Here is a 27,242-nt window from a genome sequence, read left to right as displayed (position 1 = left end):
GAGTTTTGTTTAGATGGATTAGTTCATCAGCTATAGATTGCATAATTCGAGCTTATTTCTTATTTTTATTTGATCAATTTACATCATTTTGTTAATTATTTGTTCGTTTATGTGGATAAATGCCTGACCGTCTGACCATGTGATGTTGTAAGAGTCCTTGTATAGAACTATAGGTTGAGCTACGGTCGTATCAGGGGACTATGCGATGCTATAGGAGTCATTGTATAGAACTATAGGTTAAGCTATGGTTGTATCAGGAGTTTTGGTTTCTGTAGCTAGCAGATTGTTTGCCCATTTGTGGGGGTTCTTTTCAAAATATGGTAGTCAGTGGATGGAATTAGTTATTTTGAGAAACATGCATTTACGTGCTTAATTCTAGCTAGCAGTAACTGTAATGCTAATGTCCATGTTTCTTCATGTCCATTGATGCTAGTTTCTGTATTATGCTTGCCTCCATGCTGTTGATGCCACAACTTACTTGGGGATTTGTATCTGGAACAATGGATTAAGTGGGCTTTGGTTTGCACTTTGCAGACTTTTCCTGTTTCGTGGAAGTTAATTATTATTTTGACCTGCATCTTCCAAGTTAACTGGTGGAAGCCAACTGTTGATGATGGATAGAGCTGACCATTTGAAGTTACATAGCATTTACATTTGGAGCTCTAATTGTCGAGGCCAGTTCTGGCTCTTGCAAATTAATTATGATGCAAATACTTGAAACTCTATAGCATTAGGCGTTTATACATATGTCTTAAATCTTTTTTTATGTGTATTCCTAAAATTTCATCTTTTACATATGCTAAATGCAGTGTAGATGATCATTTTTCATAGTCACAAATATCGGTATCGGCTATATCTCGGCGAGGCTATTTCTCGTGATATTTGGAAAAATCTCAGGGCTTAAAATATAAAGAATAACAAAAAAAAGTAAGAAAATATCATGTTTAGACAAAAATACATAAATAATAAAATAAGTAAAAATATAAAAGAGAAGAAAAACACATTTAAAATGTAAAAAATAAAAAACCCATAAAATTAATTGATAATATCGTGATAATATCACGAGTAGGGATGCACACAAGCCGAGCTCGAGCCAAGCTTGACATATACAAGCTTGGCTTGCCCAAGAAAATATGTGTACAGGCTTGGCTCGAGCCTGAACCATTGGTTTTCAGGTTCGGCTCGACTCGAGCTCATCCCAGGTCAGTGTTTCACAAGATGCACATGGGCCAGGCTCGAGCCGAGCTTGGCATGTATAAGCTCGGCTCACCCCCCTCCACCCCCCCCCCCAAAAAAAAAAAGAAAAAAAAAAAAGAAAGATGTACAGGCTTGTCCCGAGCCTGAACCAGGTCAGTGTTTCACATTGAGCACACCAGACTAAGCTAGCTCGGGCTCAACAAGCAAAGAGAGAGAGAAAGAGCATACCCGCCAGTGGTCCGTTGAGCCACAACTACCTTTCTTTTTCTTCTTCTTCCTTCTCCTACTCTTTCTTCTCCTTATTCTATATCTTCTTCATCCGCCTCCCCGAGCAAGAAATTCCTCATCTTTCTCCCCATGCGAGAAAGGAGAAAGGGGAAGAGAAAGAGCGAGAAAGGGGTAGGTAAGCAAGGTGGGGTAGGTCTGAGTCTTATCGAGCTCAGTAGGCCGATCAAGCTCAGCTTGTTTGCTTGGTCTGAGCCTCAGAGCTAGTATAAGATTGACTCATTTATGGCCGAGCCGAGCCGAGCCCGTGTCGGGCTCGGCTCGTTGTGCTTCCCTATTCATGATAATATCACGATATTATCAAATTGGTGATGTTTTCAAAATATTGTGATATTTTACCTATATTATCATTTGCTGAATTTACAATGATAATATTGCGATATTTTGAAAATATCGCCGATATCTGTGACTATGTTATTTTTTTATGCTAGTTGCTACATGGAAGAGCTCAGGCATGGATTTACAGGGTGATCAAGAATTGTGCTGATTCTTTTGAACATGGTGATGAAATTGTGTTCCATAGTGGGTGTTGTTTCACCCAACTGGGGCAGTCTGGATGGTTATCCGTTAACCTAGTCCAGTAGGGCCATGCAATGCTAACATATGTGAAATGAGGAGTTTGACCTTTATGCCCCAAAGCAGTGTCTGTTGTGAAGTGTTGCTAGGTTAGAAAGAAGGCCATTTTGAGGAGGGGAAGTACACACCTTCCAACTTTTTCTTATTGTCTTAATGTTTTTTAACTTGCATCTGCAAATAAAGGAGACACTAATCCTTGTACTGATATATTGCTAATTTTCGTCCTTAGATTCTCTTGCGGAAGTAGAACTGTTTGTAATATTGATGGTTTGGAATGTTACAGGTTTGTAATATGATTTGCTTTCGTGTGCAGGCAATCCTTGGCCATGACAAGGGAGGTATTGCATTCTTTTGGGGCTGGTCGTATTGGGGTACATTCGCTCTTACTTGGTAAGCTTGGGTCAACTTCATTGCATGTGAATATTCTCTCACTTTTTGATCAAGTGTCTGAAGTAAGGAATAGGTGAGGTTCATTTGATGTTGACTAACAATGTATTTTCCATCTATCTATTTGGACCTTCATCCTTTTATAGAGCACAATCTATGTTACTTTGACACTGATATGAGTATTGGTGTATATATATATAATATGATGTAAGAAAAAAATTACTGACCTTCAATTTTTGTGAAGAAAAGAGAGAGAGGAAAGATGTAATAAGAGAGAAAGGGGGAAAGAAGTGAGCCAAGAGAGAAGAAGAGAAAGAAGGTCACCAGTTCTCAATTAAAGGATTGAGCAACCCACTTGACATGAAATGATATATGGGCGAGAGGGGGATTTTGAGTTTGATTTATGTAATTACATTATGGTTGCTTAATTTGTTACTTTGCAACCTTAGCACATCTCTTGAAATTTGTCTCCCTTGATACTTATCTTCTGCTACTTTATTTGCTACCCCAGAAATGGCAGCACTTGGAATTCTCTTTGCGATTAGATAAGGTAGTTGCACTATTTTACATTCTTCTCATACTAGTCTCATACCCTTCAACATTATTTATCCATTACTTCACATAGTGCAAAATGGTTTCTCATTCTACAAAAGCTAGTGTAGGAAATTTATATAAAATCATTAGCTATGTCACCTGAGTACGGGTATGGGTACAAAGGGTACGACACGGAGATTCCAACAAAATGTGGGTACGGGGACATGGCTATATACATTAAATATCACATAAATACAAAATAAATTCAAAATAAACTGAATATAATCTAAATATATATGCTATATCTAAAATATATATTATATACTGAATAAAATTATAAATTATAAATTGAATACAAACTTGTATGTACGGAGGGTAAAATGGCATGTCCGGGTGTGGATGCGTGTTGACACGGGTACGGAGGGCAAAATAGCATGTCCGGGTACCATAGAATCAATAGGGGAAGAGTTTGAGTTATTGATGTGAGATGGGGCTGTAGAAAGGGGGTTAGATTTATAATCCATAAAATGGTTTCTCAGAGAAATGTAGAATCAAAGTGGATTATGAAGTAGCTGGAAGACATGGGAATAGAGATATCATTTAAAACATTTTTGCCTTCCCACACGAGGAAAGTGCAGTTTTGGGTGTTATTTTGCATTTGAAGAGTATCCATGTATCTTATTATGCTGCAGTTACCACATGTACGATAAGCAGTGTGAGATCTTTAGTGGTTGCAATCTACCAGCGAGAACTAATGAGAAACCACAGATGAAGGGTAGAGATGTGCATGTAATTGCTTAATGTGCTAGAACAAGATGGAACAAAAAGGAGCTGTTTGAAGGATTATCTTCAACACTTTGATAGCACTGATTCTTTTAGAAGAAATAAAATTATTAAGGGTTAATTTAGTGATGAGGAGTCATCCAGAAAGCACAATCAGTGTTCAGAAGATAGTGTTGTTTTGAAGAAGCATGTTTGCTTGACTTAGCTAACTTCCCCTATGACTTATATAAGAGGTCTATATGCAGTAAGATTTCATTTCCGCTTGCTATGGCCAACAACCGTTTACTCCCCAACCTGTCAATCATGGCTTCATGGGAATGAGCTCACACTTGAATATGTGAAGAACGAGTCATGAAAGGTCAAGGCAACAGTTGAATGGAGAAGTTGGGGACCTGATGTTGGGAAGTTACATCAAATCAATATTATGCTTACCACAAGGTAAATAAGATGTTAGTAGCCATATGGGCCATGGTTGGTGATTGCCAAAGTAGTCAAAGGCTATCCATCTGCCACCTCCAAAGTTGCACCTTTGCTCATGTTAGCCACCACGCCCATGCATATCCAATGAAGCAGTGCAAGGCTACCCTATGGGAAGAGCCAATTTCTTTTGTACTTTTGGTTCCTATAAATGCTATAACAGTCCAGGCCTTGCAATTTGCACATGAAAAATTGTTCCAAGTGGTTCGTTGACCTCGTGCAGGAACTCATAAGTTACAAAAATAGCAGTCGATGAATAATTGTGCGAGAATATGCCATATCTTAAATCACATCAGAGTCTAACCAATATCGTACTTTGTTCTTATAGTTCTCCATATGTATTGTAGACAATGTTCCTAATTAATCTGCTTGATATCGTACTAGTTCAAAGTGGTGCTTGATATTGTCAGATAAGATATTGTTTTAGAAGGAGCAATTGTGGTAAAGTCTGCAGAATTTCCTGCAATTTATGATATATGGGTTGGGAAGGGATGGTTTTAGGTTGGTGGTGGAGGGAGGGTTATTCTTTACTCACGCTGGTGGATCTCAAGGATTATAAGTAATGTTTAGTGTTTCATTTCCTTGATTATGATGAATTTATTCCTTTTCTTAGTGTCTAAAATTGTCTACCTCTACTCTGAGAGGTCAATTGACTTTTTTCTGAGGTCTCTTGCAGCACTATGAGGATCCTATTGTAGCACTTAGATCTTTTAGGAGCAGGCAGCATCCTGTCATTTTCATGCACTTGGTGTCTCTGGCCTTTTCTAAATCCTTTTCCCATAGAAGATTTAAATAATCCAAATACAAATATCATACTTTGGGTTTTTTGGTGATTGAAGTGGTTATTAATATTGTGTGGCTGGTTATCTGCTGTTGCACCATATATATATATTGTAATGAAATATGCGGAAAAGAAATGTATGTCCTACAATGGACATTCACACATAGAAATCAAAGAACAAGTCCAAAAGGACATACACAAAAGCCAATAATGGCTAGAAAGCATGAAATCTTATAAAGGCACTAAAGGGCTTGAAGAAGCCACACATTACAAAGGGGGAGACCCCACTTATTTATAGGCAAGAGAGGAGTGAGGGAGAGTTAGAGAAAAGCAAGAGAGAGGGACCATTGGGAGTCCCAACAAGGAGTCGTTGTGACCGTTGGGGGCCCAACGACTCTTTGTTGGGCCCCCCAATGGCTGTGCATTAAATGCACAAAAAGTACAATAAAAAAAACATAAAAAAAGAAATAAGGAAAAGAGAAAAAGAAAAAGGAAAAATAGAAGAAAAAGAAAAAGACTAAAATGCCCCTATTGGGCGAGTTTACAGAACTACCCCTTATCGGGTAGTGTATGATAAATATATTTATATATATATATATATATAAATATATATATATTACATATATTTTAACACCCTCCCTCAAGCTTTACGGGGATACAACGGAAAACTTGTTGAGAAGAAACATGAATCGAGGAGCAGCAAGAGCTTTGGTGAAGAAATCCGCCAACTGGTACTCGGATGTGACGTAGGGCAGTGCTATGGTTCCTTTTAGGTATTCATCTCGAACATAGTGACAATCCATCTCAATGTGTTTAGTACGCTCATGGAAGGTGTGGTTGCTTGCAATATAGATAGCACTCTTGTTATCGCAACACATCTTCGAAGGATTTGAGATGACGATGCCCATATCACAAAGGAGACTTCTAAGCCACACAAGCTCCATGGTTGTAGTGCCCATTGCACGATATTCCGCTTCAGTTGAGGATAATGATACTTTATGCTGCTTCTTGCATCTCCAAGAAATCATAGAGTCACCTAAGAAAACACAAAAACCAGTAGTTGAGACTCTATCATTGGGATTTTCTCTCTAATCAGCATCTGTATAAGCAATTAAATCAAGGGATGATGAAGAGGAAAGAAAAACTCCCTTAGTTATGGTGTTTTTATTATATCTGACAATCCTTAAGACTGCACTCATGTGCACAATTGTAGGTGCATGTTGAAACTGACTGACGGAGTGAACTGCATGAGCTATGTCTGGCCGAGTGATGGATAAGTATGTCAGAGACCCAACGAGTTGACGGCAGGGAGTAGGGTTCTCGAGAAGTGTCCCATCTTCCAGCCTTAGCTTTGCATTGATAACCTCAGGGGTTTCTGTCTTCTTATCATCCGAAATTCCAGACTTGGAGCAAATGTCAGCAACAAGTTTCATCTGTGAGAGAATATATCCTCGGGGAGAATATTCAACTTCAATACCTAGAAAATATCTTAACCAAGGTCAGACATGTCAAAAATTTTTTTTTAAATTTTTTTAATATCATGGATTCCTTGCTCATCAATTCCAGTGATGATCATATCATCAACATATAGTAGTAGAATAACTACAGAAGACCCTACACTTTTCACAAATAACGCAATGTCAGTATAACATGAACGAAAATTAAATCTGTCATGCCAAACCTTTGAAGCTTGTTTTAACCTATATAGAGCCTTTTTTAGTTTAAGAATTTTGTTTTCTCCAATAGATACTCCTGGTGGAGGATCCATATAGACCTCTTCACTTAGTTCGCCATTGAGAAATGCGTTCTTAACATCCAATTGATAGATAGGCCATTTTTTAACAGATGCAACCGCAATAAGAGTCCTAAGACTAGTCATTCTAGCTACGGGAGCGAAGGTTTCTTCATAGTCTATTCCGTACTCTTGAGCATATCCTTTTGGCTACCAACCTAGCTTTATAACGTTCTAATGACCCATCACTTTTAGTTTTAATCTTGAAGACCCATCTACATCCAATAGACTTCTTCCCAGTGGGTAATGAAGTTATTTCCCAAGTTTTAGCCTTTTCAAGGGCACTAAGTTCTAGTTTCATGGCCTCAACCCATTGAGAAATGTTTTTGGCTTCATTATAGTGTGATGGTTCATGATAAGAGTGTAATGCAATTAGGCATGCCCTATATTTAGGTGTTAGTGACTCATAGGAAACAAACCTATTAGGAGGATTGGAGATTCAGCTAGATCTCCTTAAAGAGGTTTCTTCTATGTTGGAAATTTGAGAATATTTTTCTAAAGCGCTTATGGGAGTTTCTTGACCACGCCTAGCATAGGTTTGAATTGACATATTTTCAAAATCATTACTTCCATTTTCAACATTACTAAGAGGAGTATCCTCTAAATCATTAGGAACATCCTCTACGTGAGGAGTCACATCTTCTTGAGAGAGAAGATCAAATAAGAAAGCATATTCGCTTTCATCAATATCTTTATTTTTCTCAAAACCATTCTCATTTTCTAAAAAGGTAACATCTTTGGATACATATAGTTTGTTGCTTTTGGGGTTGAAGCACCTAAAACCTTTTTTATTTTCTCCGTATCCTAAAAATACACATTCGATAGCTTTGGGAGACAACTTATCTCTTTTATGTGTGAGGACAAAACACTTACACCCAAAAATTCTTAATCTATTAAAATCGGGTGTTCTTTCAAAGAGTTTTTTATATGGAGATATATTTTGTAAGGATGAGGATATCATTCTATTTATCAAATAAGTGGAAGTTAAGGCGGCTTCGGCCCAATAGCATTTTTGGAATTTATTTGGAAATGAGAAAAGTCCTAGTGGTTTCCAAGATGTGTCTATGCTTTCTTTCGGCTAGACCGTTTTGTTGGGAAGTCTTAGGACATGACCTTTGATGACAAATGCCATTGGTTTCTAAGTATTCTTGAAATTCATTTGATAGATATTCTCCACCGGAATCGGATCGAAGAATGGAAATATTAGTTGAAAATTGATTTTTGACAATCATATGAAATTTCTTAAAGAAATTAAAAACTTCGGATTTTAGGTTGAGAAAATAGATCCACACATATCGAGTGAAATCATCAATGAAAGTAACATAGTAAGAATATCCTCCTTTTGATATGACTGGAGAAGGACCCCAAACATCCGAATGAACTAATTCAAAGGGTCTTTTGGACACAAATGTTCTCTTTGGAAAAGGGGTGGAATTCATTTTTCTAAAAATACAACTCTTGCAAACAAAATGTTTCTCATTACAAAATTTCTTTTCAAAAGGAAAGGAGTACATTTTTGAGAAGCTTGGATGTCCAAGTCTTTGATGCCAAGTTTCTATATTTTTATCTTGGACATGATTACAAAATGAGTTGATGGGAAGTTTCAAATGGTTCATGTAGTAGAGATCTCCCCTCCTATGGCCTTGCCCAATCCGCTTCTCGGACTGGAGATCCTGTATAGAGCAACCCTTGGTTGAGAAGGAGATTTCACATCCATGATCACATATTTGAGAGACGGATAAAAGATTTAAATTAAGTTGAGGTACTACTCTTACATTTGGCACAAAAAAATCTTTTGAAAAGTCTAAGGTTCCAAAACTTTTAACTTGTAAAGAGGTACCATCGACGGTTGAAACAAAAGAATTTTTGGAGTTGCTACATATATTGGATAGTCCATTTTCAATAGGGGTCATATGAAAAGATGTTCCAGAATCAAGAATCCAAGAGGGCGTACCTGGAGGAGAAGAAGAGGCAATGGCGGCTCCCGAAGTTGATGGCGATTTGAGTAGAATTTGAAGTGCTTCGGATAGTTGAGCAAGGGAAAAAAACTCTTTCCCTTTCATTGGCTCCTCTTTCTTTTGTGGGATTTCTTCAATAATAGCAACTTTCCCTTTTGGAGGTTCATTTATCTTTGGACAATTAGGTCTTATATGACTCGGTTCTTGACAATGATGGCAAATGGCTTTCCTATAATTGCCATTATAGTTGTTTTGTCTCCCAAAGTGTGGAGGCTTATATGCTTTCATATGATTGCTGGGTTTAGACACGGCAAGAACTTCATCTTCTCCTTTAGTCATGCCAAGACGCGTTTCTTCTTGGCATATTTCGGCTATGGCATCTTCCAATGGAAGCGATTTTGACCTATGAAGAAGGGAGAACCTAAGTTGTTCATATTCGGGCCTAAGCCCATGTAAAAATTGGAAAAAGTGTTCTTTTTCCATTTGTTCTCTTCGCATCTCCACATCTTCACTAGATACCCATTTGGGTTCAAGAAGGGATAGCTCATCCCATAAAGGTCCAAGAGTGCTATAGTAATCTCTTACACTCATTTCACCTTGCTTAATGGTACAAATTTTTTCTTGGATAAAGAATTGACGAGCACGGTCTTTTTGGGTATACATACCTTTCATAAAGAACCATGCTTCATTTGCTAGGCGGAATTTAGCAATGTTGGCGCAAATCTTTAGCTCCACGTTGTTCATGAACTATGCAAGAATTTTTGCGTGCTTACTTTCCCAATCTTCTACCTTAGATTGGTGATCTTCAATAGCCTTCATGCGAGCATTTCCTTCAAGAGCTTTTTCTTGATCACCATCTATTTTTGTAAGTTGAAGTTGAGGTTCCCTAATGGTGCCCATAACATATCCCCAAAGCTTTTTACCTTTGAGGTTGTTCTCCATGGCGGCGGCCCACATCATGTAGTTAGTACCATTAAGCTTGAAGGAGAGATCAATCTTTTGTTCTCCTTCCATCCTATAATTAAAAATGAAGGACAAGCCAAGAGAGAGATAAAACAAGACAACTAGCTATATATGAATCAAGAGCACAACCAAGGCTCTGATACCATGTAATGAAATATGCGGAAAAGAAATGTATGTCCTACAATGAACATTCACACATAGAAATCAAAGAACAAGTCCAAAAGAGGACACACAAAAGCCAATAATGGCTAGAAAGCATGAAATCTTATAAAGGCACTAAAGGGCTTGAAGAAGCCACACATTACAAAGGGGGAGACCCCACTTATTTATAGGCAAGAGAGCAGTGCGGGAGAGTTAGAGAAAAGCAAGAGAGAGGGACCATTGGGAGTCCCAACAAGGAGTCGTTGGGCTCCCAACGGTCACAATTGTGACCGTTGGGGGCCCAACGACTCTTTGTTGGCCCCCCCAATGGCTGTGCATTAAATGCACAAAAAGTACAATAAAAAAACAGAAAAAAAGAAATAAGGAAAAGAGAAAAAGAAAAAGGAAAAATAGAAGAAAAAGAAAAAGACTAAAATGCCCCTATTGGGCGAGTTTACAGAACTACCCCTTATCGGGTAGTGTATGATAAATATATTTATATATATATATATATATATATATAAATATATATATTACATATATATATATTGTTGCAAGGCTATGTAACACGGACTCTTCTAACAGAGCACCACACCCGCCCTCATGCTGGTTTGACACTTGGGCGCGGCTTCCTTTGTGTCAGGTGAAGTCAACCGCACTGAGGTCCATTTCTGTCAAAAAGCAGATTCAGTTCCCTAACCAAGTCCAGTTATATATATATATGCCCTCCCCGCACCCAAGTTTTTTGAAAGTGCCGCATCCGCATCTGCGCCCGCACGTATGTGACAGTTGCAAAGTGTATAATCTTTCTGCTTCACTGACATGTTTCTTTGACTTCTAAAATTTATCTAAGTTTCAATTCTTATTCATATTCCTAATATTCCATATCATGGCATTTGTCTAAGCAGGGCTGTGGTGCCCACTATCCAGGGTTATGAAGATGCAGGAGACTTCACTGTGAAAGAGAGACTTAAAACTAGTATACATGAGAACCTTGTCTTCTATCTTATTGTTGGTTCGATTGGTCTTTTTGGACTAGTTATACTCATTATCATGCACAAAAACTGGTAAGAGTACCCCTTTCTTGTCCCTTCCTTTTCTCTTTTTTTACCAATACATGCATGTCTTCAGTCAGACTTCTTTTTTTTTCCTCATAGTTCCTTTTTCTCTATCTCTTTCATCAATTTATGATAAACTTTAAGGTATGCATTGCCAATCCTGCACATTCATTTGTCTTTTACGAAAATATTTTATTATTCATGTTGCTTTGGTGGTTCTGCAAGCATGCATTTCTTTTTTTTGGGAAATTTTAAAAAATGCACCTAAAGTATTGGCATTAATAAAAAACACACCTAAGTTTTCGATATTTTAAAAAACACACCTAAATTTTTGCAATGTTAATCAAAAACAAATTTCCATCCTTTTAACCTAGGTTATTACCAACCTAAGTTGAGTTAAGATGGTAAATTTACTAATTTGCCCTTAGAACTCTCCTTACTCTTTTGCTTTCCCTCTTTCTTTGCCTTTCCACTTTCATTCATTGCCACCTACCCTACTCTTTTACCAAATAGTTGTGCAGCATCCCTCCATTTCTGTTGCAACCAGTAAGGCTTCTCTCCAAACCCACAACATCTATCAAGAAAGCTCTCTCTCTCTCTCATATACAGGGTCATAGAGGGATGTTGGTCTTCTTCTTCAAAGCCACGTTTTTATCTCCAACAGATCCACTCTCCTTTGTCATCTTCTTGATTTAAAGGTTTGACCCCACTGTGAAATTCAAGCAAATGGATTCTTAAACCTCTAGTGAAAATGATATGCCATGACAAAAAAGAATCATGAAAATGTCCATAGACTCCATACACTTAAAAATGACTGTAACTTTTTCTATTATGGTTTGACATTACTTAGTGAAAAAAAAAATCCAACCCTTATTAGGCAGTATTGTTACATCTATTATAGTTGGTTTGTATTGAATCCAATCCATCGCATTTACTGGTTTGTGTCGAATTAGGTACCACAAGGACAAAGACTTTCATACCCTGTTTCAGAACAACTTCTTTGTGAACTTGTTTTGAAGAAACTCAAGAGGATGGGTTTTGTAAAAAAAAAAACACCGTGGGGATTGCAAGGGGTTTTCCTTGAGCTATAAGAAGAGAAAATGGAACCCCATTGGCTGTTTGCTAAGGTACAGCATACTTAATATCTTCCAATCCTATATATTCTATTAGGTTTCATAATGAAACCTAGTAGTTCTTATTTTAAACAAATGACAGATTAGGAATTTCCACTAAATTCATTAACTTGAAGGTAAAATAGTAATTTTGAATCACATTTGACGGCAAACTTAACTAAAATAAATGCTGGACCTTTTAATTAACCACAAAATTTTTAGGTGTGTTTTTAAAAATATTCAGAGCTTAGGTGCTTTTTTAATTAATGTCAATACTTTAGGTGCGTTTTTGAAAATTTTTGTTTTTTTATTTTCGTTTCTTTTATAAGATATTTTGTTGGCATTGCCATAGATGATATAACCCTTTGCCATTTCCCTGTAATGATATGTTCTTAGCTCATTTAATTTGAATTTTATTACCTAGGCCTGCATAGATTGTGGAAATAAGTGGAGATGATGTCTCATGATTGCAGGGAACCTGATTAAAGTTTCTGCCATCTGATATTGATTACATCGTCTCATTGAAATTTTATTTCCATAATATCAAATTTGATTTCAGTTCTTAAGTTGGTTTTAAAGAGGAATATTTCAAACCAAACTTTTTCAAAATTTAAAATAAAGCTATAAGAGTACCTGGACAAAGGGACACTGGGTTGCAACAATTTGGGTTATTGAACTCCAGGCAAATAGTATTTTTCCTATATATTAGTCTTTTTTTTACGAATTGACATTGACTTTGAGGCATGAACTATGGTGTTTTTGCTAGTGCCTCTTGTAACTGTTTTGTCTATGTGCTTTTGTTTTGCTTGTTGGTTCACACTTCACAGGTTCACATTTTAATTTAACTGAGCTGAACTGTCTTAATTCTTAAATTTTTAAAAGTTTATTGTGATTGAAACTTTTACTGGGGGTGAGACACTGCTTGGGATAATTTTGTGTTTATCACCTGGTTGCTTAAGGTATCATCCTCAAGCTGTGTATCACTTTTGATCTTGTCTTGAAGTGTGAGTTGGATTAAGTGCAGGAGTGGAGGGATCGTTGGCTTGGCTATGGCATGTTCCAATACCTTCGGGCTTGTTACTGGTGCTTTTCTTTTGGGTTTTGGTTTATGTGAGATACCAAAGAGCATCTGGAGAAATGCAGATTGGGTAACTCGTCAAAAAGTTCTTTCCCATCGAGTTGCTAAAATGGCAGTGAATCTTGACAATGCCCATCAAGAATTGTCTAATGCAATTGTGGTTAGTCAAGTATCACTACCTGGTGCTAATTTCGTAATGTCATCTTGAATTTTTTTTCTTCTTGATCTATCGATTGGTTGATTGATTACAAGTATGAAAATATATTATTTTGTAACAATCTTGCCATATTTGCTTGATTATTTAAGTATTTTTATGCATCCGAATGGTTGTTAGTGATTATATGCGTACTTATTAACTTATAGAATTCAAATAGTCAGTATTCTCACATCATTAACTTGTAGAATTTGAACTTAGTCATAGAGATGCTCATCTTCATGATCTGTGAAATAATAAGGATAGGAATGAAATTGAAAAGGATGATGTTATGGTAAGAGTGGCTTAAGTTTTGGAAACATTCATGGAACACCCTCATGGCTAGTTTAGGCAAACTGGATGATGCTTATGTTTTTACCAATAAAGCTCAGTTATTTTTAGGAATATTTTTTAGGAATAAACAGTGCATTATAACAGTTTTTTTTTTCTAAAAAAAACTGTTAAGAACTTTGCGAAGTCGTGTTTTCTTTTGGCCCTCCATAGGATAAGTATCTGTTGGGATCTTTGAACTTCTAGAACAGTCTAGGAGGCTCTTATACAAGTGCAGTATAAGTAATGTTCTAGTCATAAAAATTTAGGATACTAGACACTAAAATACATAGATTTAAAAACAGCACATGTTGGTAGCTTTTGTATGTCTATACATATATATGTATGTGTATAGGTATGTATGTATGTAATATACTTACATGGACATGTGAATGCTAATAATATAAATCTTTTGTTTCAAAGATAAAGAGGAGCTTTAACATAAATCACGAACATTTTAAAGGCTTCATGATTAGAAATATGCATCACCATTTCTGTTATCATAATGTGTGTTCTTTGGCAAAATTGTTTGTTAGTCCTATTTTATCCTCATCATATTCTCAAAATGTCAGACGTAGTTTCATTTAGACTCTATACTTGAGACAATTAACCAATGCATCAGAAGTGCAAAAAACCATCCTTTGTTCTTTTTTGTGATTATTTGTACAAGTAATAAAAATGGAAGTTTTTACATAAGCTGAGAGAGTCATTCAGTTTTGCATACTACATGAAGAATACAAGGAAGATGAATGATTTGGCAGTTCTGTATTCTCATATATCCACTCTTGGCATTTCATCACACGATTCATGTAAGCGCTGTTTGTCTAGATTTTGGAACTTGCGCTGGAGAAGCCATATGTTTTGGAAGGAACTTGCACAGCCTTGGAAGGTTTTTTTTGCTAACACAGGGGAATCTACTCACAACTGATATGCCCTTGGGCATGGACTTATGCAACATACTAATAACACTTGGAAAGACCGGATCAGTGCTGCGAAAAGCGTTGAGGCGTAGCGAGGCGCTCCACCAAAATCTGAGGCGAGGCTTACGCCTCGAGGCGTAAAGCGTAAGCCTCAAAATTTTTTTAAACTTAAAAAAACTATAAAAATATCTAAAATTATAAATAAATAAAAAAATCTTTATTGATGAAGCAACAACCAACATGACATAAAAAATCTCAAGTAAATACTGAAAAAATATGAGATTAACATGTAAAAGTAACATTATTGCAACAACTTGATCTATGTAAGTATCTAAAAAATAAAACATGGGCATTCATTAAATAAAAAATTAACATTAACAACGAAATGCATCTTAGCATTAACAATACAATGTCATAATTAGAAAATGCATGTTAGTATTAACAACCAAATGTTAATATATTTGTCTAAAACTCTTCAAAATGAGAGTGTTAACATTCACAATTGCAATTGAAAGACCTAAAAAAACATATAAATCGCCATAAGTCTATGATATGAATTAGGGCCTAGGCTCTTCTTGTGTCTCGTCATCATTAATATCTAAGTCTTCAATGTCATCATTTGAGAAATCCATATAAATAGGTTCTCCTTCATCTTCATTCTGTGACTCTTCATCAACTGCACTTTCTTCCTCCATATCCTCGGTCACTTATTTTGCTTTTCTTTTTCCTGCAATAAAAATCATGTATTAAATACTTATTTTATGTAATTAAAAAAATATATTTATATTCATAGCAAGGTAAAAGAAATTTAGCTTTACCTCGATCTCTTGAAGAGTTGTCTTGCCTATAACCAGTTTGTGAATCATGAGGTGAAGTGACTTTTTCAATAGGCACATGCTCAATGGCATTTATGTCGAAGTTCGGATCCAACCATGAATCCTACAACCAATTGGGATCACTAGGCAACACTGAATCTTTCTTCTCCGTAATCTACTCATTGTCTGAGTCTATATGATCTAGACATATAGGGTCTTTGATAGTCCTCCTCCCCATATTTCTCTATCTTAATTTCATATTGTACATTACAAAAATCAATGCATTCATCTTCTCTTGTTCAAGTCTATTCCTTCGTTTTGTACAACAAACAACAACAACAACAACTACGCCTTCATCCCAAAACAATTGGGGTCAGCGATATGAACCAAAAAAGAAATTCATTTTGGGTCTTCCTCATGAATCCTTTTCCTCCAATCATTTCTATCCAACGCCATGTCCTCGGTGAGGTTCAAAGCATTCATATCCTTTCCTATCATCTCCATCCAAGTCTTCCTAGGCCTACCCCGACCTCTTTTAACTAATATATTTTCCCATTTCTCCAACCTTCTAACTGGAGCATCATTAGGCCTTCGCCGAATATGTCCAAACCACCGTAAACGATTCTCTCGCATCTTATTTTCAATGGGTGCAACACCTACCTTCTTACGTATCTCTTCGTTCCGAATCTTATCTTTTATTGTATTTCCACACATCCATCTAAGCATCCGCATCTCAGCTACACTCATTTTTTGAATATGATGTCTCTTGGCAGCCCAACATTCCGTACCATATAGTAAAGCGGGTCTAATAGTCGTCCTATAAAACTTTCCCTTCAACCGCAATGACATTCTACAATCGCACAGCACTCCAGTAGCACTTTTCCATTTCATCCACCCAACCTTTATCCTATGATTTACATCTCCATCAATTTCTCCATACTTTTGAATGATGGATCCCAAATATTTGAAATAATCATTCACCGGTATATCTTGCTCACCAAGCTTCACTACACTCCCATCACTACTTCGTTGCTTACTAAACCGACATTCCATATATTCAGTCTTACTCTTACTCAACTTAAAACCTCTAGCTTCCAATGTTTGTCTCCATAATTCTAACTTAGCATTAACCCCAGCTCTAGACTCATCAATCAAAACAATATCATCAGCAAACAACATACACCACGGTACATTTTCTTGAATTGATCTCGTAAGCTCATCCATCACTATCGCAAATAGGAAAGGGCTTAAAGCAGATCCTTGATGTAACCCAACCGTTATCGGGAAATTGGTTGTCACCCCTCCACAAGTGCGGACATTGGTTACTACTTCTTCATACATATCTTTAATTATACTAATGTACTTGAGAGAAACACCTTTCTTCATCATTGTCCACCAGAGAACGTCCCTAGGTACTCTATCGTATGCCTTCTCTAAATCAATAAAAACCATATGCAAATCTTTGTTCATCTCTCTATATCTTTCAATAAGTTGTCTAAGAAGATGTATAGCTTCCATAGTTGATCTTCCAGGCATAAAACCAAATTGATTCTCCGATATCAAGACAACCTTCCTCAACCTAGACTCAATCACCCTCTCCCAAAGTTTCATAGTATGACTCATGAGTTTTATACCACGATAGTTTGTGCAATCTTGTATATCACCCTTATTCTTATATAAAGGCACCAAAGTACTCTTCCTCCACTCATTAGGCATCTTATTTGTTCGCCAAATCAAGTTAAAAAGATTTGTCAACCATTCTAAACCTTTCTCTCCCAAGCATTTCCAAGCCTCGATAGGTATACCATCTGGGCCAACTGCCCTTCTTGATTTCATTTTCTTCAAAGCCTCTGCAATTTCTTTCTTTTGAATCTTGCGCATGAAGTCACGATTTATCTCATGAAAAGGAATGGAGAAGTCTCCAAGATCTTGAGCATGACTATCATTAAATAGCTTATCAAAATAATCTTTCCATCTCTCCTTAATCTCCTCATCTTTGACTAAAACCCTTTGCGTTTCATCTTTGATACATCTAACCATACCCAAATCCTTCGATTTCCTATCTCTCATCTTTGCAAGCCTATAAATATCCTTCTCGCCTTCTTTGGTATCCAACTTGTCATAAACCTCCTTATATACCTTAGCCCTCGCGTTTCGAACAACTTTTTTAGCTTCCTTCTTTGCTATCATATACTTCTCCAAATTCTCATTATCACGACTCTTACTTAGATTTCTATAACACTCTCTTTTAACCTTAATAGCTAATTTGACATCCTCGTTCCACCATGATGTATCCTTACCTAGTGGTGCACCGCCTTTAGACTCACCCAATACCTCCTTAGCTACTTTTCTCATACCACCCGCTATCTTATTCCACATTGATTCTGAATCCTCCTCGAGACACCAATCAACTTCCTTAACTACCTGCTCTACAAACATTCCTTGTTTAGCTCCTTTCAGTGCCCACCACTTAATTCTAGGATCTATCCTATGTCTATCCCTTTTGCGGCATTGTCTAATTCTAAGATCTAAAATTAAGACTCTATGTTGTGTAGCTACACTTTCTCCTGGTATAACCTTACAATCGATGCAACAACCCCTATCTCTCTTTCTAAGTAGGAAAAAATCTATCTGACTCGTATTAACCCCACTTTTAAATGTTACTAGGTGAGACTCCCTCTTCCTAAACCAAGTGTTTGCTAAGATCATATCATAGGACAAACAAAAATCTAAAATCCTTTCTCCACTTTCATTTTTTTCTCCTATACCATAGCCTCCATGGATATTCTCAAATCCATCCCTACTAATGCCTACATGTCCATTAAGGTCACCGCCGATGAAAAGCTTTTCTCCATAAGATGTCTCTTGTACTACTCCATCTAAATCTTCCCAAAATTGATGCTTAATGGAATCATCTAAACCTACTTGAGGTGCATAAACACTAATAATATTAATAATATCCGTACCTAATACTAATTTAATAAGTAAAATTCTATCACCCTTCCTACGGACCTCAACTACATTATCTATAAACTGACGACTCATAACAATCCCTACTCCATTCCTATTCCTATTTATTCCTGTATACCAAATCTTATATCCCCAAGGTTCTATCACTTTAGCTTTCTCACCTACCCATTTGGTCTCTTGAAGACATAAAATATCAATCTTTCTCCTACACATAACATCTACTAACTCTACCAACTTACCAGTTAAAGACCCTATGTTCCAAGTGGCTAACCTAATTTTATGGTCTTGGACTAACTTCTTTACCCCCACCCGTCCAACAAAGTGAGGGAACCCTTGCTTAATGGAATCATCTATTCCTTCGTTTTGTATGCACCTATAATTTCAAATCGTTGATAATCAATTATAAGATAAATACACTTATAAAAATGTATTTCAAAAATAAAATACAAAGTTACAAACCAATGAGAAAATACTCCAGTTCCTCTCACGACCCGATGCACTGCATGTCAAACTTAGATTTCGAATTAAAAAATTCATCAACTCAGGATTTTCGTACCCAAATAAACTCCACCAATCGGTTGCATTCAAATAAAACAATAAAAAATTGATAAAAAACATTAAGAATGTTACAATTAACAAAAAACATAAATAAAATATTAACAAATAACAATATAATTACAAACTTACCAGGAGTTTTTATTTTTTTTTGTTGTAACAGTTGCTTCTCTACCAAACAACCCCTTTGCCTTTTTAAATGCATCGATTTGTGTTGTAATTTTCAACCGAACATTTGCATCAGAAACCAATTTTTCAACAGAATCATATAAGCCACTCATAACTTTTTCATCCGGGTTGAAGTTGTCAGCATAATAAAAATGATGATTTAAATAATAGGCAACTGCATGCAAAGGCTTATGAAGTTGCAAGTCCCATCGTCTATCAATGATATCCTAAATAGTTTATATTTTTTTTCAACATTGTCAAGGTTTGAAGCAATTTTCTCCTTTGCTCTATCCATTGCCTCGTACAAAAATCGTATTGCAGACTCATCTGCATCTACTAATCGCAACACTTTCACGAAAGACAATATAACTTTAATTGCATATGATATGACAGCCAAAACTTATGATCATTAAGAACAATATAAGAAATGTTCTTGACATCAGATTTCTTATAGTAATTAGATGATCTAAAATTTGAAGACAAGAACATCGACTTCAACTCTTTCTTATAATATCCAATACTATGAAGCGTAAGATGTTGTGGCGAAACGAGTGACGGCTGTACGTAAAAGTTCTTTCTTCTTTGTGAACTTTATCATCAAATTTAATACCCATGCATGACTATAAATATATTTTGTAAATTTTTTTGCTTTTCCACTGTATCTTTAAAAATTAATATCTTTCCAATATCTTCTAACATAAGATCCAAGCAATGCGCCGCACATGGTGTCCAAAAAATATTTTTTTCTACTGTTAACATATTCTCAGCTGTCACATAATTTGGTGTATTATCTGTAATGAATTGTACCACATTACTTTCACAAACTTCTTTAACAATTTCTTCAAACAATTTACACAAATTTGCACAAGTTTTTTTCATGTCACTGATGTCAACAGATTTCAAAAATACTGTATCAGATGAGCTGTTCACAGGAAAATTAATTTTCTTCCTTTTCCATCTGTCCAACCATCTGCCATAATGCAACAACTAACCTTTGGCCATTCCTTTTTGAACTCTTTTAAAATTTCGTGAGTATAATCTACCTCGCCCTTCAAAATCCACGTTCTGATCTTTTGATAAGAAGGCGGTTTGAACCTTCGCCCATAGTTTGCAATAGCTTCTACCATTGCACCAAAATATGGACTGTTGCAAAGATTAAATGATATGACATTTGAATAAAAAAATCTACCAATGGCACGACATACATTTTTTCTTTCATCCATTTTGAAAGCAGTGTTTATTGTGGTTTGTTGTGCTTCTTTGTTCACAAAGAGGTCCATAGGACCACATGTGCTTGTTTTTGCATCACTACATGATCTACTGGTTTCTTTGTTTACATTATCGCCCGTTGATGATCCAAAATAAACACTCCTCCCGATATCCAACTTGTTTTGTTCTTTCTCTTGTTTTTTTTTTGCTTCTGATTCCTTATATGATTCTGAAAAGATCTTTTCACATCAGGTGAAATCACTTCGCACATGCTTATACCATGTTTTGTGCCAGCTAAGTGATGCTTTAACCTATAGATGCCTCTTGTAGTTTGATTATGACAATACTTGCAAATTACATGTCCTACGAGTTTGAGATCTTTAGTGGGATTTGGAACTTTAGCTCCATGATCCCATCCTACATCTTTTTTTATTGTTCAACTGCAAAAATGATATAAGAAAATATATATTAACACACAAAATTAGATTACAAGTATCATTCTTTGATAAAAGACACATTCAAAATAAACCGAAAAGGATTTTGCTGCATTTTATGATTCAATAATTCAATAGTCAACAAATGCACAAACAAACAATAAACTAATAGCAATAATGAATGTATACATGCTTGTGTATATGAGAAACCAATAAGTGCACAAGATCTTAAACCAAAAAATGTGAACTAAGCCAAGCCAAAAGAGTTAAATGGAACAAGGCTAATCGACTCAAACTTTTTCTGCAATGGGTTTTCCCGTGACAGACATGGTCCGTCACTCCTTCAAATAGTGACAGTTGGGGCTACTTTTGGCAACGATTCATGGCCGTTGCTAGTGGGTCAATTTGTTGTAGTGAATCTAGTGATAGACCCCTTCCTGATGAAAAGGCAAGGTCACAAATTTCCAGAATTCTCCACTGAGCCTAATACAATTTCAAATCACATTCAAAATATTGCCACAATATATGCAATATTTTTGAAAATATCATGAAATTATCATGTGGTATAATTAAAAAAAAGATCTCGAAAACAAATTGAAAACATTTCTAAAATACCCTGATATTTATCACTATATTTACAAAACTTTTCCTTGCTTATGCTTTCTATATCTTAAATACAAGTAATCTTAGTTTGTATTTTTATTTTTAAGAGATTTTCTGTGTTCTCTTTACATTATTGAAAAGAAAATTACTTAAACCTACTTGTTTTACTGTTATTGTTATATTGTATTTTTTAGGACAGAGATTTTTGCCAAGATTTATCTAAAAGCTTATAATATCCCAAGAACAAAGATTTTACCTACAACCAAGACATGACTATGACCGAAAGTTACCTCCCCCCCCCCCCCCAAAAAAAAAAAACTGTGATAATGGTTTCAGAAAGAATAAACGAACAAATAGTCAGTCATACAACACGCTAATATTCATCAATCATTAAATCCATACTACATAAATTGTAATAATCTGCAAAGTAAATATTCCATAGTGCATACTAATTTGTATTTCATCAATCAACTGACTCATTTTTACTGCTTAAGCAGCATGAAGGCAGACAAATGACAAGTTCTCATTTTGTATTGCCAAAAGAAAAAGTTCAAAATTTAGAGGAATATAAAGGCAAAAGAATGAGTGATAAGGGTAGCTTGAGACTTACGTGCACAAGCACGCACAATAGAGTTCACATAATCTGACTTTCTTGAATGGAACTATGACCAGTCTAATACATAATTTTCTTGTGATATTGACTAAATTGCAAGTGTGTAACGTTAGAAACTTTAAGCTTTTGTTGCAACATTTCATATTTAAGGAAAAACAAGGTTAATTTACGGAGCACTAAATTCAGAACAAAATTGCAAAGCACAATCATCAACATGTGTGTGAAAAAAAAACGAGAGAAGTTCACATGTTATCATATGAATGCAGTCTTAGAAAAGTTCACATGTTTTTTTTTTCCACACGCAGACTCTGAACCTATGTCACATGGGTGCGGGCGCGGGTGCGGGTGCGGGTGCGGGGATTCGGCACTTCCAAAAAACCCGGGTGCGGGGGTGCGGCAGGGGCAAAAATATAAATATATATATATATATATATATATGCGACGCGGGTTTTTTCAAATTTCATTTTATATACAGCTGCACGCACCCATTTCGTCAGGAGAACAGTGAAAATCCTTTACTAAAAAGAACCATCATTATCATTTATTATGGAGAGAGAAAATCCTTTACGAAAAAGGATTGAAAAGGCAGCTGCTGTCAGCTGTCATTTATTGTGGAGAGAGAAAATCCTTTACGAAATTGAAAAGGCAGGAGCAGCAGCTGCTGTCATTTGTTGTGGAGAGAGAAAATCCTTTACGAAATTGAAAAGGCAGGAGCACCAGCTGCTGTCATTTATTGTGGAGAGAGAAAATCTTTTACGAAATTGAAAAGGCAGCTGCTAGCAGAATTTTTTTTAAAAAAAAATTTCGCAGCCCATTTCGTAGGGCAATTTTTTTTTTAAAAAAAAATCCAAACAAAAATGGACCGAAATGATCCTGGGTGCGGTCAACGCACCCAGGATTGGGTTGACCGCACCCGGTGCCGCACCCGCATCCGCGTCGAGTCGCGTCGACGCGGGTGCGGCACCCTGCTAGCCAAATCCCTGTGACATAGCTCTGAACATTGCAAATTGTAAAAAAAGCTTCTCTCCAAAGTTTATGAAATCATCAACTTACGCTAAGACTGCGTGTGAAAAAAAATGAGAGAGACATTACCATTTTTCGGTGTGTGAGAGAGAGAGAGAGAGAGAGAGAGAGAGAGAGAGAGAGAGAGAGAGATCTACCAACAAAATAAAAGGGTTTAAGCCCTAAATTTTGGTCAAATAAGGGGTTTGACCCTTATTTGACCAAAAGCAACGAGGCATATGTGCCTCATCTTGAGGCGCGCCTTGCCTCGAGGCGTGCGCCTCAAGGCCTATGAGGCGCACGCCTTGGGGCTTTTACGCCTTATACTTGCGCTCAAGGCATAAAGCCCCTCGCCTTGAGGTGAGGTGCGCTTTTTGCGCCTTGAGGCGCTTTTTTAATAACACTGGACTGGATGATTAGCTAGACCTGTAGGTGCTGTAACATAAGTGATTGCAAAACATGGTATACTATTTTTTTGTTTTTTTAACAGGGAAAAGTTCATCATGTCAAAATAAGAAAAACATATAAAAGGTGTATGTCACATGGGTACAGGGAGTGGGTTCTAGTACAGGTACGAAGGTAAGACATGGCAATTTCTAAAACTTTGGGTTCTGCTATATATAAAAATATATATAGGGAAATGAAAACCTACAAAATAGGCATGGTGCTAAAGAAACATGCTATTGGATTTCCAGTGATTTTTCAAATTTCTGACCGTACGGATGTGATCTATATGCTTGTTTTTATAGGAATTATTTAGTGCATTTGATTCTGATGCATGGATAGATTTTTATAAGGTTTCAAAAATCAACGGTCTACACTTTTCATAAATTTTTGAGGCTCTAAATGCCATTTTTTCCATCCAAAATGCATGATCCAAGTGTTGATTTCGAGTAAATCAATCATGGTGAACACATCTATGGGTCAGAATTTCGAAATAAACATCGAAAATCCATTAGCATGAATCATTTACCACCTAGCCTATTTTGTAGGTTTTCATTTCCCTATATATATATGTGTGTGTATATATATAGATTGAATGAGAATCCAAACCCATATATAATGTTTTATATAATATGTGGGTTTGGGTTGGATTATAATCCAAGCCCAGTCTCATATAGTATATAAAATACAACATATGGGTTTGGATTTTCATTCAATCCAAACCCATTATTTATATAAAAGGAGAGCTGGTGCCTCTTCTTCTCAACAATAGATAAGAGGGAGAGGGGGGGGGGGGCGCAGATACGAAACCCACCCTTCCAGCCTCTCTTTCTCTCGTCTGGTGTGCTCCAGCCCGGCATGAGTGGGAGGCAGGAAGTAGGGAAGGGGCAACAACACCCCTCCCCCATTTTCCTTGGCTGTGCTCAACTGGGGCAGGGAGGCCCTGCCTGGTTGACAGAGTAAAAAAAAGTGTTTTTGGGTGGGTCGGGCCGGGTTGGGACCCGACCCAGCCCACACTGTATCTGGTGCAGGGGCAGGTATGCACCTGTGTGACATGGCATAGACGATTCCGAATATATAACAAGCAAATGAACAGTGTTAGCTGAGAAATAGAAGTCATTGATATCTTTGCTTTTCTTTTTCTAGTAGGAAAAAGTGCCACCTCAACGCTCCATTACTCTAACCTTGATTGTCATGATCTAAATATTGCGGTCATAATCAAATCAGCTTACATCCTCTAGTCATTCTGATGTTGCAATACATGCTTTTATGCCTTGCACCGATGCTACTCTTGGTAATTGAATCTAGAACAGAACTACCATAACACTATTTGCTTGCATAATCAAAAGTATAAAGTGGAGGGCAAAATTGCAATCATTGATTTGTGTAATTTTCTACATTTGTTTATGGTTTTTTAGCTTTTGCTTTTTCTATTTGAAATTCTTAAAAGGCGAAAGGATGATGCCTTGTCTTTTCTAGGTTTTTGTTCCTACATGGAACTCATCTTGTGGTCATTTTCTTTGTTTTTACCATATGTGGCAATAGACACCCTAGCTATTAGCATGCTTGATAAGGTTGAAAATAGCCAAAATGAATTTGGGCTGATGAATTGATTTCTTACCTTGGATGCTTCAATTAGTTGGACATCATGGAATAACATTTTGTATGGCCAAAGGGTACTTTGATTTATACATTGAAGTTCAGACCAGAGTTTGTGATACTTGCTATTAAGGGGTGTTAACCATTGTATAATGACAGTCACTTTGGTCATTTTCATATGTAGGCACAATAACAAATACAGGCAAGGCTGGAGGCATTCTTGTCATCATCAAAAGGCATTTTAGCCATTTCAATCTTTCATTGCCATGCCTCGCTTGCCCACGAGGTTTCTCCCCTGGGTCTCTCTTTCTCCCTTCCACGTTCCTCTCCTTGTTTCTCCTTTTTCCCCTTCTCTCTCTCTCTAACCACTTTCTTCGTAGCATTTAGTGCCCCTATATTGATTGTTGGTAGTCAAGCATAGATATCAACTGGCAATGTCAATTTTTGATGGCTCAACCCCAGTCGTGCCCCCCATCTGTTTCTCCTTTTTATCATGTGTAAAAAAATCTTCTTTTCCTCTCATTGAGGATCCAACCATCTCCATGCCTGTCCTGTTATTAACATCCCGTGAAAACTGAGCTGCTTCTCAGGTCACCAAAACCCTCCTTTTCAGTCAGCCCATCTCCATCTAACCATCATTCTCTTGAAACCTGCAGCTATTTCTGCTCAAACCTAGTTGCCTGAACCTACTCAAACATTGACACATCGTCAGACCAGCGCACTGACTTGTGGGCCTGTCAAAACTACATATTTGCCATCATTTATAACCATCTGCAGCCACCATTTTGCAACACTACTGGTGGACTGCTCCCATTCCCACATCACATGGTGGTCAACATTCACCAGGAACCTCTCTCACAGCTGAATCCTAATAGCGTCCATTTTAATATGCCCTTTCATTACTTGAAACCAAAGAACCTCTTGTTAATATGCCCTTTGCTTATTCCCAAGTCATCATCCTTTCTATTCACTATTTCACAGAATTTGTCCCTTATTTATTTCAGTTGGCCTTTTGCCAATGTCTTACCTTTCCTACTTAGTCGCCCTTTAGGAGTGCAATTTGCATGAGTCAGCTCAGCATTCTTCCACTTGGAACCAAATAGCCCACCAATTAGCAAGGTCCACTCTTAGGTAATATTGTTTGTGTATGACCTAATTTTGGTTTAAGAAGCTCACCCCTTTTGCTAATCTAGTTGAGAACCCACCTCCCCTCACCCGCCACATGCGAAGAAAAGGGAACTGCATGATCAACTATGTGACATGGGTGTGGGTGCGGGGATGCGGCACTTTAAAAAACCTTGGGTGCGGTGTGCGGCATGGCAAAAATGTAAAAAATTATATATATATATTATATATATATAATTTTGAAGTTTTAACAGTTAACATTGTCATAATATTATTCATCATGCATTCAATATATCAAATTAGCAATCTACAATTCTATTCATCACAAAAACTAACACCACAATTAAATCAACCTAAATATCAATCAAATAAAGCAGAAAAGAACTAAATTATATACCAAAAGTATATCCTACAATGTATATGACGATGAAGTAATGAATCTTAATAATTTTCTGCTTCATCATCAAATGCATCATAAGAAGGAAGACTGGGCTCAGATAAATCCATGTTTGTCATGTTAAATTCATGCTCTCCCTCTAAGTGACACTCTTCTGGGTTTACATCCCAAAATTTGGATGTTCCTTGTTTGCATTACAAACCCAATTTGAAAATATTAAATACAATACAAATATATTTAAATAAAAAACTAAGAAATAATCAAATAACTAAGAGAGAAAATTAGTACTTGTATTCATCATTGGTTCGCGAAAGTAGTCGAAGATTTGAATGAACATATACTAAATCCTTTGTACGCTTGCTGGTGAGTTTGTTTCTCTTCATATTGTGAATTTGAGAATATGTGCTCTAATTTCTTTCACAACAAGATGAACTAGTAAGCTGAGATAACAATCTTAATGCAAGACGTTGGAGAATAGGTGTTTCTGATCAAAATGTTGACTACCATGTAATAGGATCTATATTATCCTCATCTCTCGCGAGTAATGCCTGTCCATATAATCTCGAAGATGCAATTTTTCCAAACACTTGTGTGGCTTGATTTAAACTATGTGCTTCTGAAAAAAGTCTTGTCATACATATATTTCTATGCCTTGATAGCTTTGGGTCTAAATTTGGAGGAACACGACCAATACCACCTTTCTGCCACTTTTTTGCATAATATTTTGGATTAAGAGAATGTGT

The 27,242-nt window shown here is 36.6% G+C and overlaps 1 protein-coding gene across 3 annotated transcripts in view; it reads left to right on the top strand.

Moving 5' to 3' along the window:
* The window catches only part of LOC149841250 (uncharacterized), a 72,053-nt gene that overhangs the window by 710 nt on the left and 44,101 nt on the right, over positions 1-27,242 (top strand). For 2 of the 3 annotated variants that reach the window (XM_090003713.1, XM_090003715.1), the window contains exons 2-4: positions 2,372-2,448; positions 10,783-10,941; positions 13,069-13,282. In XM_090003713.1, the coding sequence (XP_089859839.1) occupies positions 2,372-2,448; positions 10,783-10,941; positions 13,069-13,282 (450 nt within the window). The remainder of the gene's footprint in view (positions 1-2,371; positions 2,449-10,782; positions 10,942-13,068; positions 13,283-27,242) is intronic. The other variant, XM_090003714.1, reaches the window with a different exon arrangement.

This window comes from Nuphar pumila, chromosome 4 (assembly GCF_984573655.1).
Source record: "Nuphar pumila chromosome 4, dmNupPumi1.hap1.1, whole genome shotgun sequence".
Classification (NCBI taxonomy): Eukaryota; Viridiplantae; Streptophyta; class Magnoliopsida; order Nymphaeales; family Nymphaeaceae; genus Nuphar; species Nuphar pumila.
Note: the sequence above shows the minus strand (reverse complement) of the source record. Positions and strands in the feature narration are given on the sequence as shown.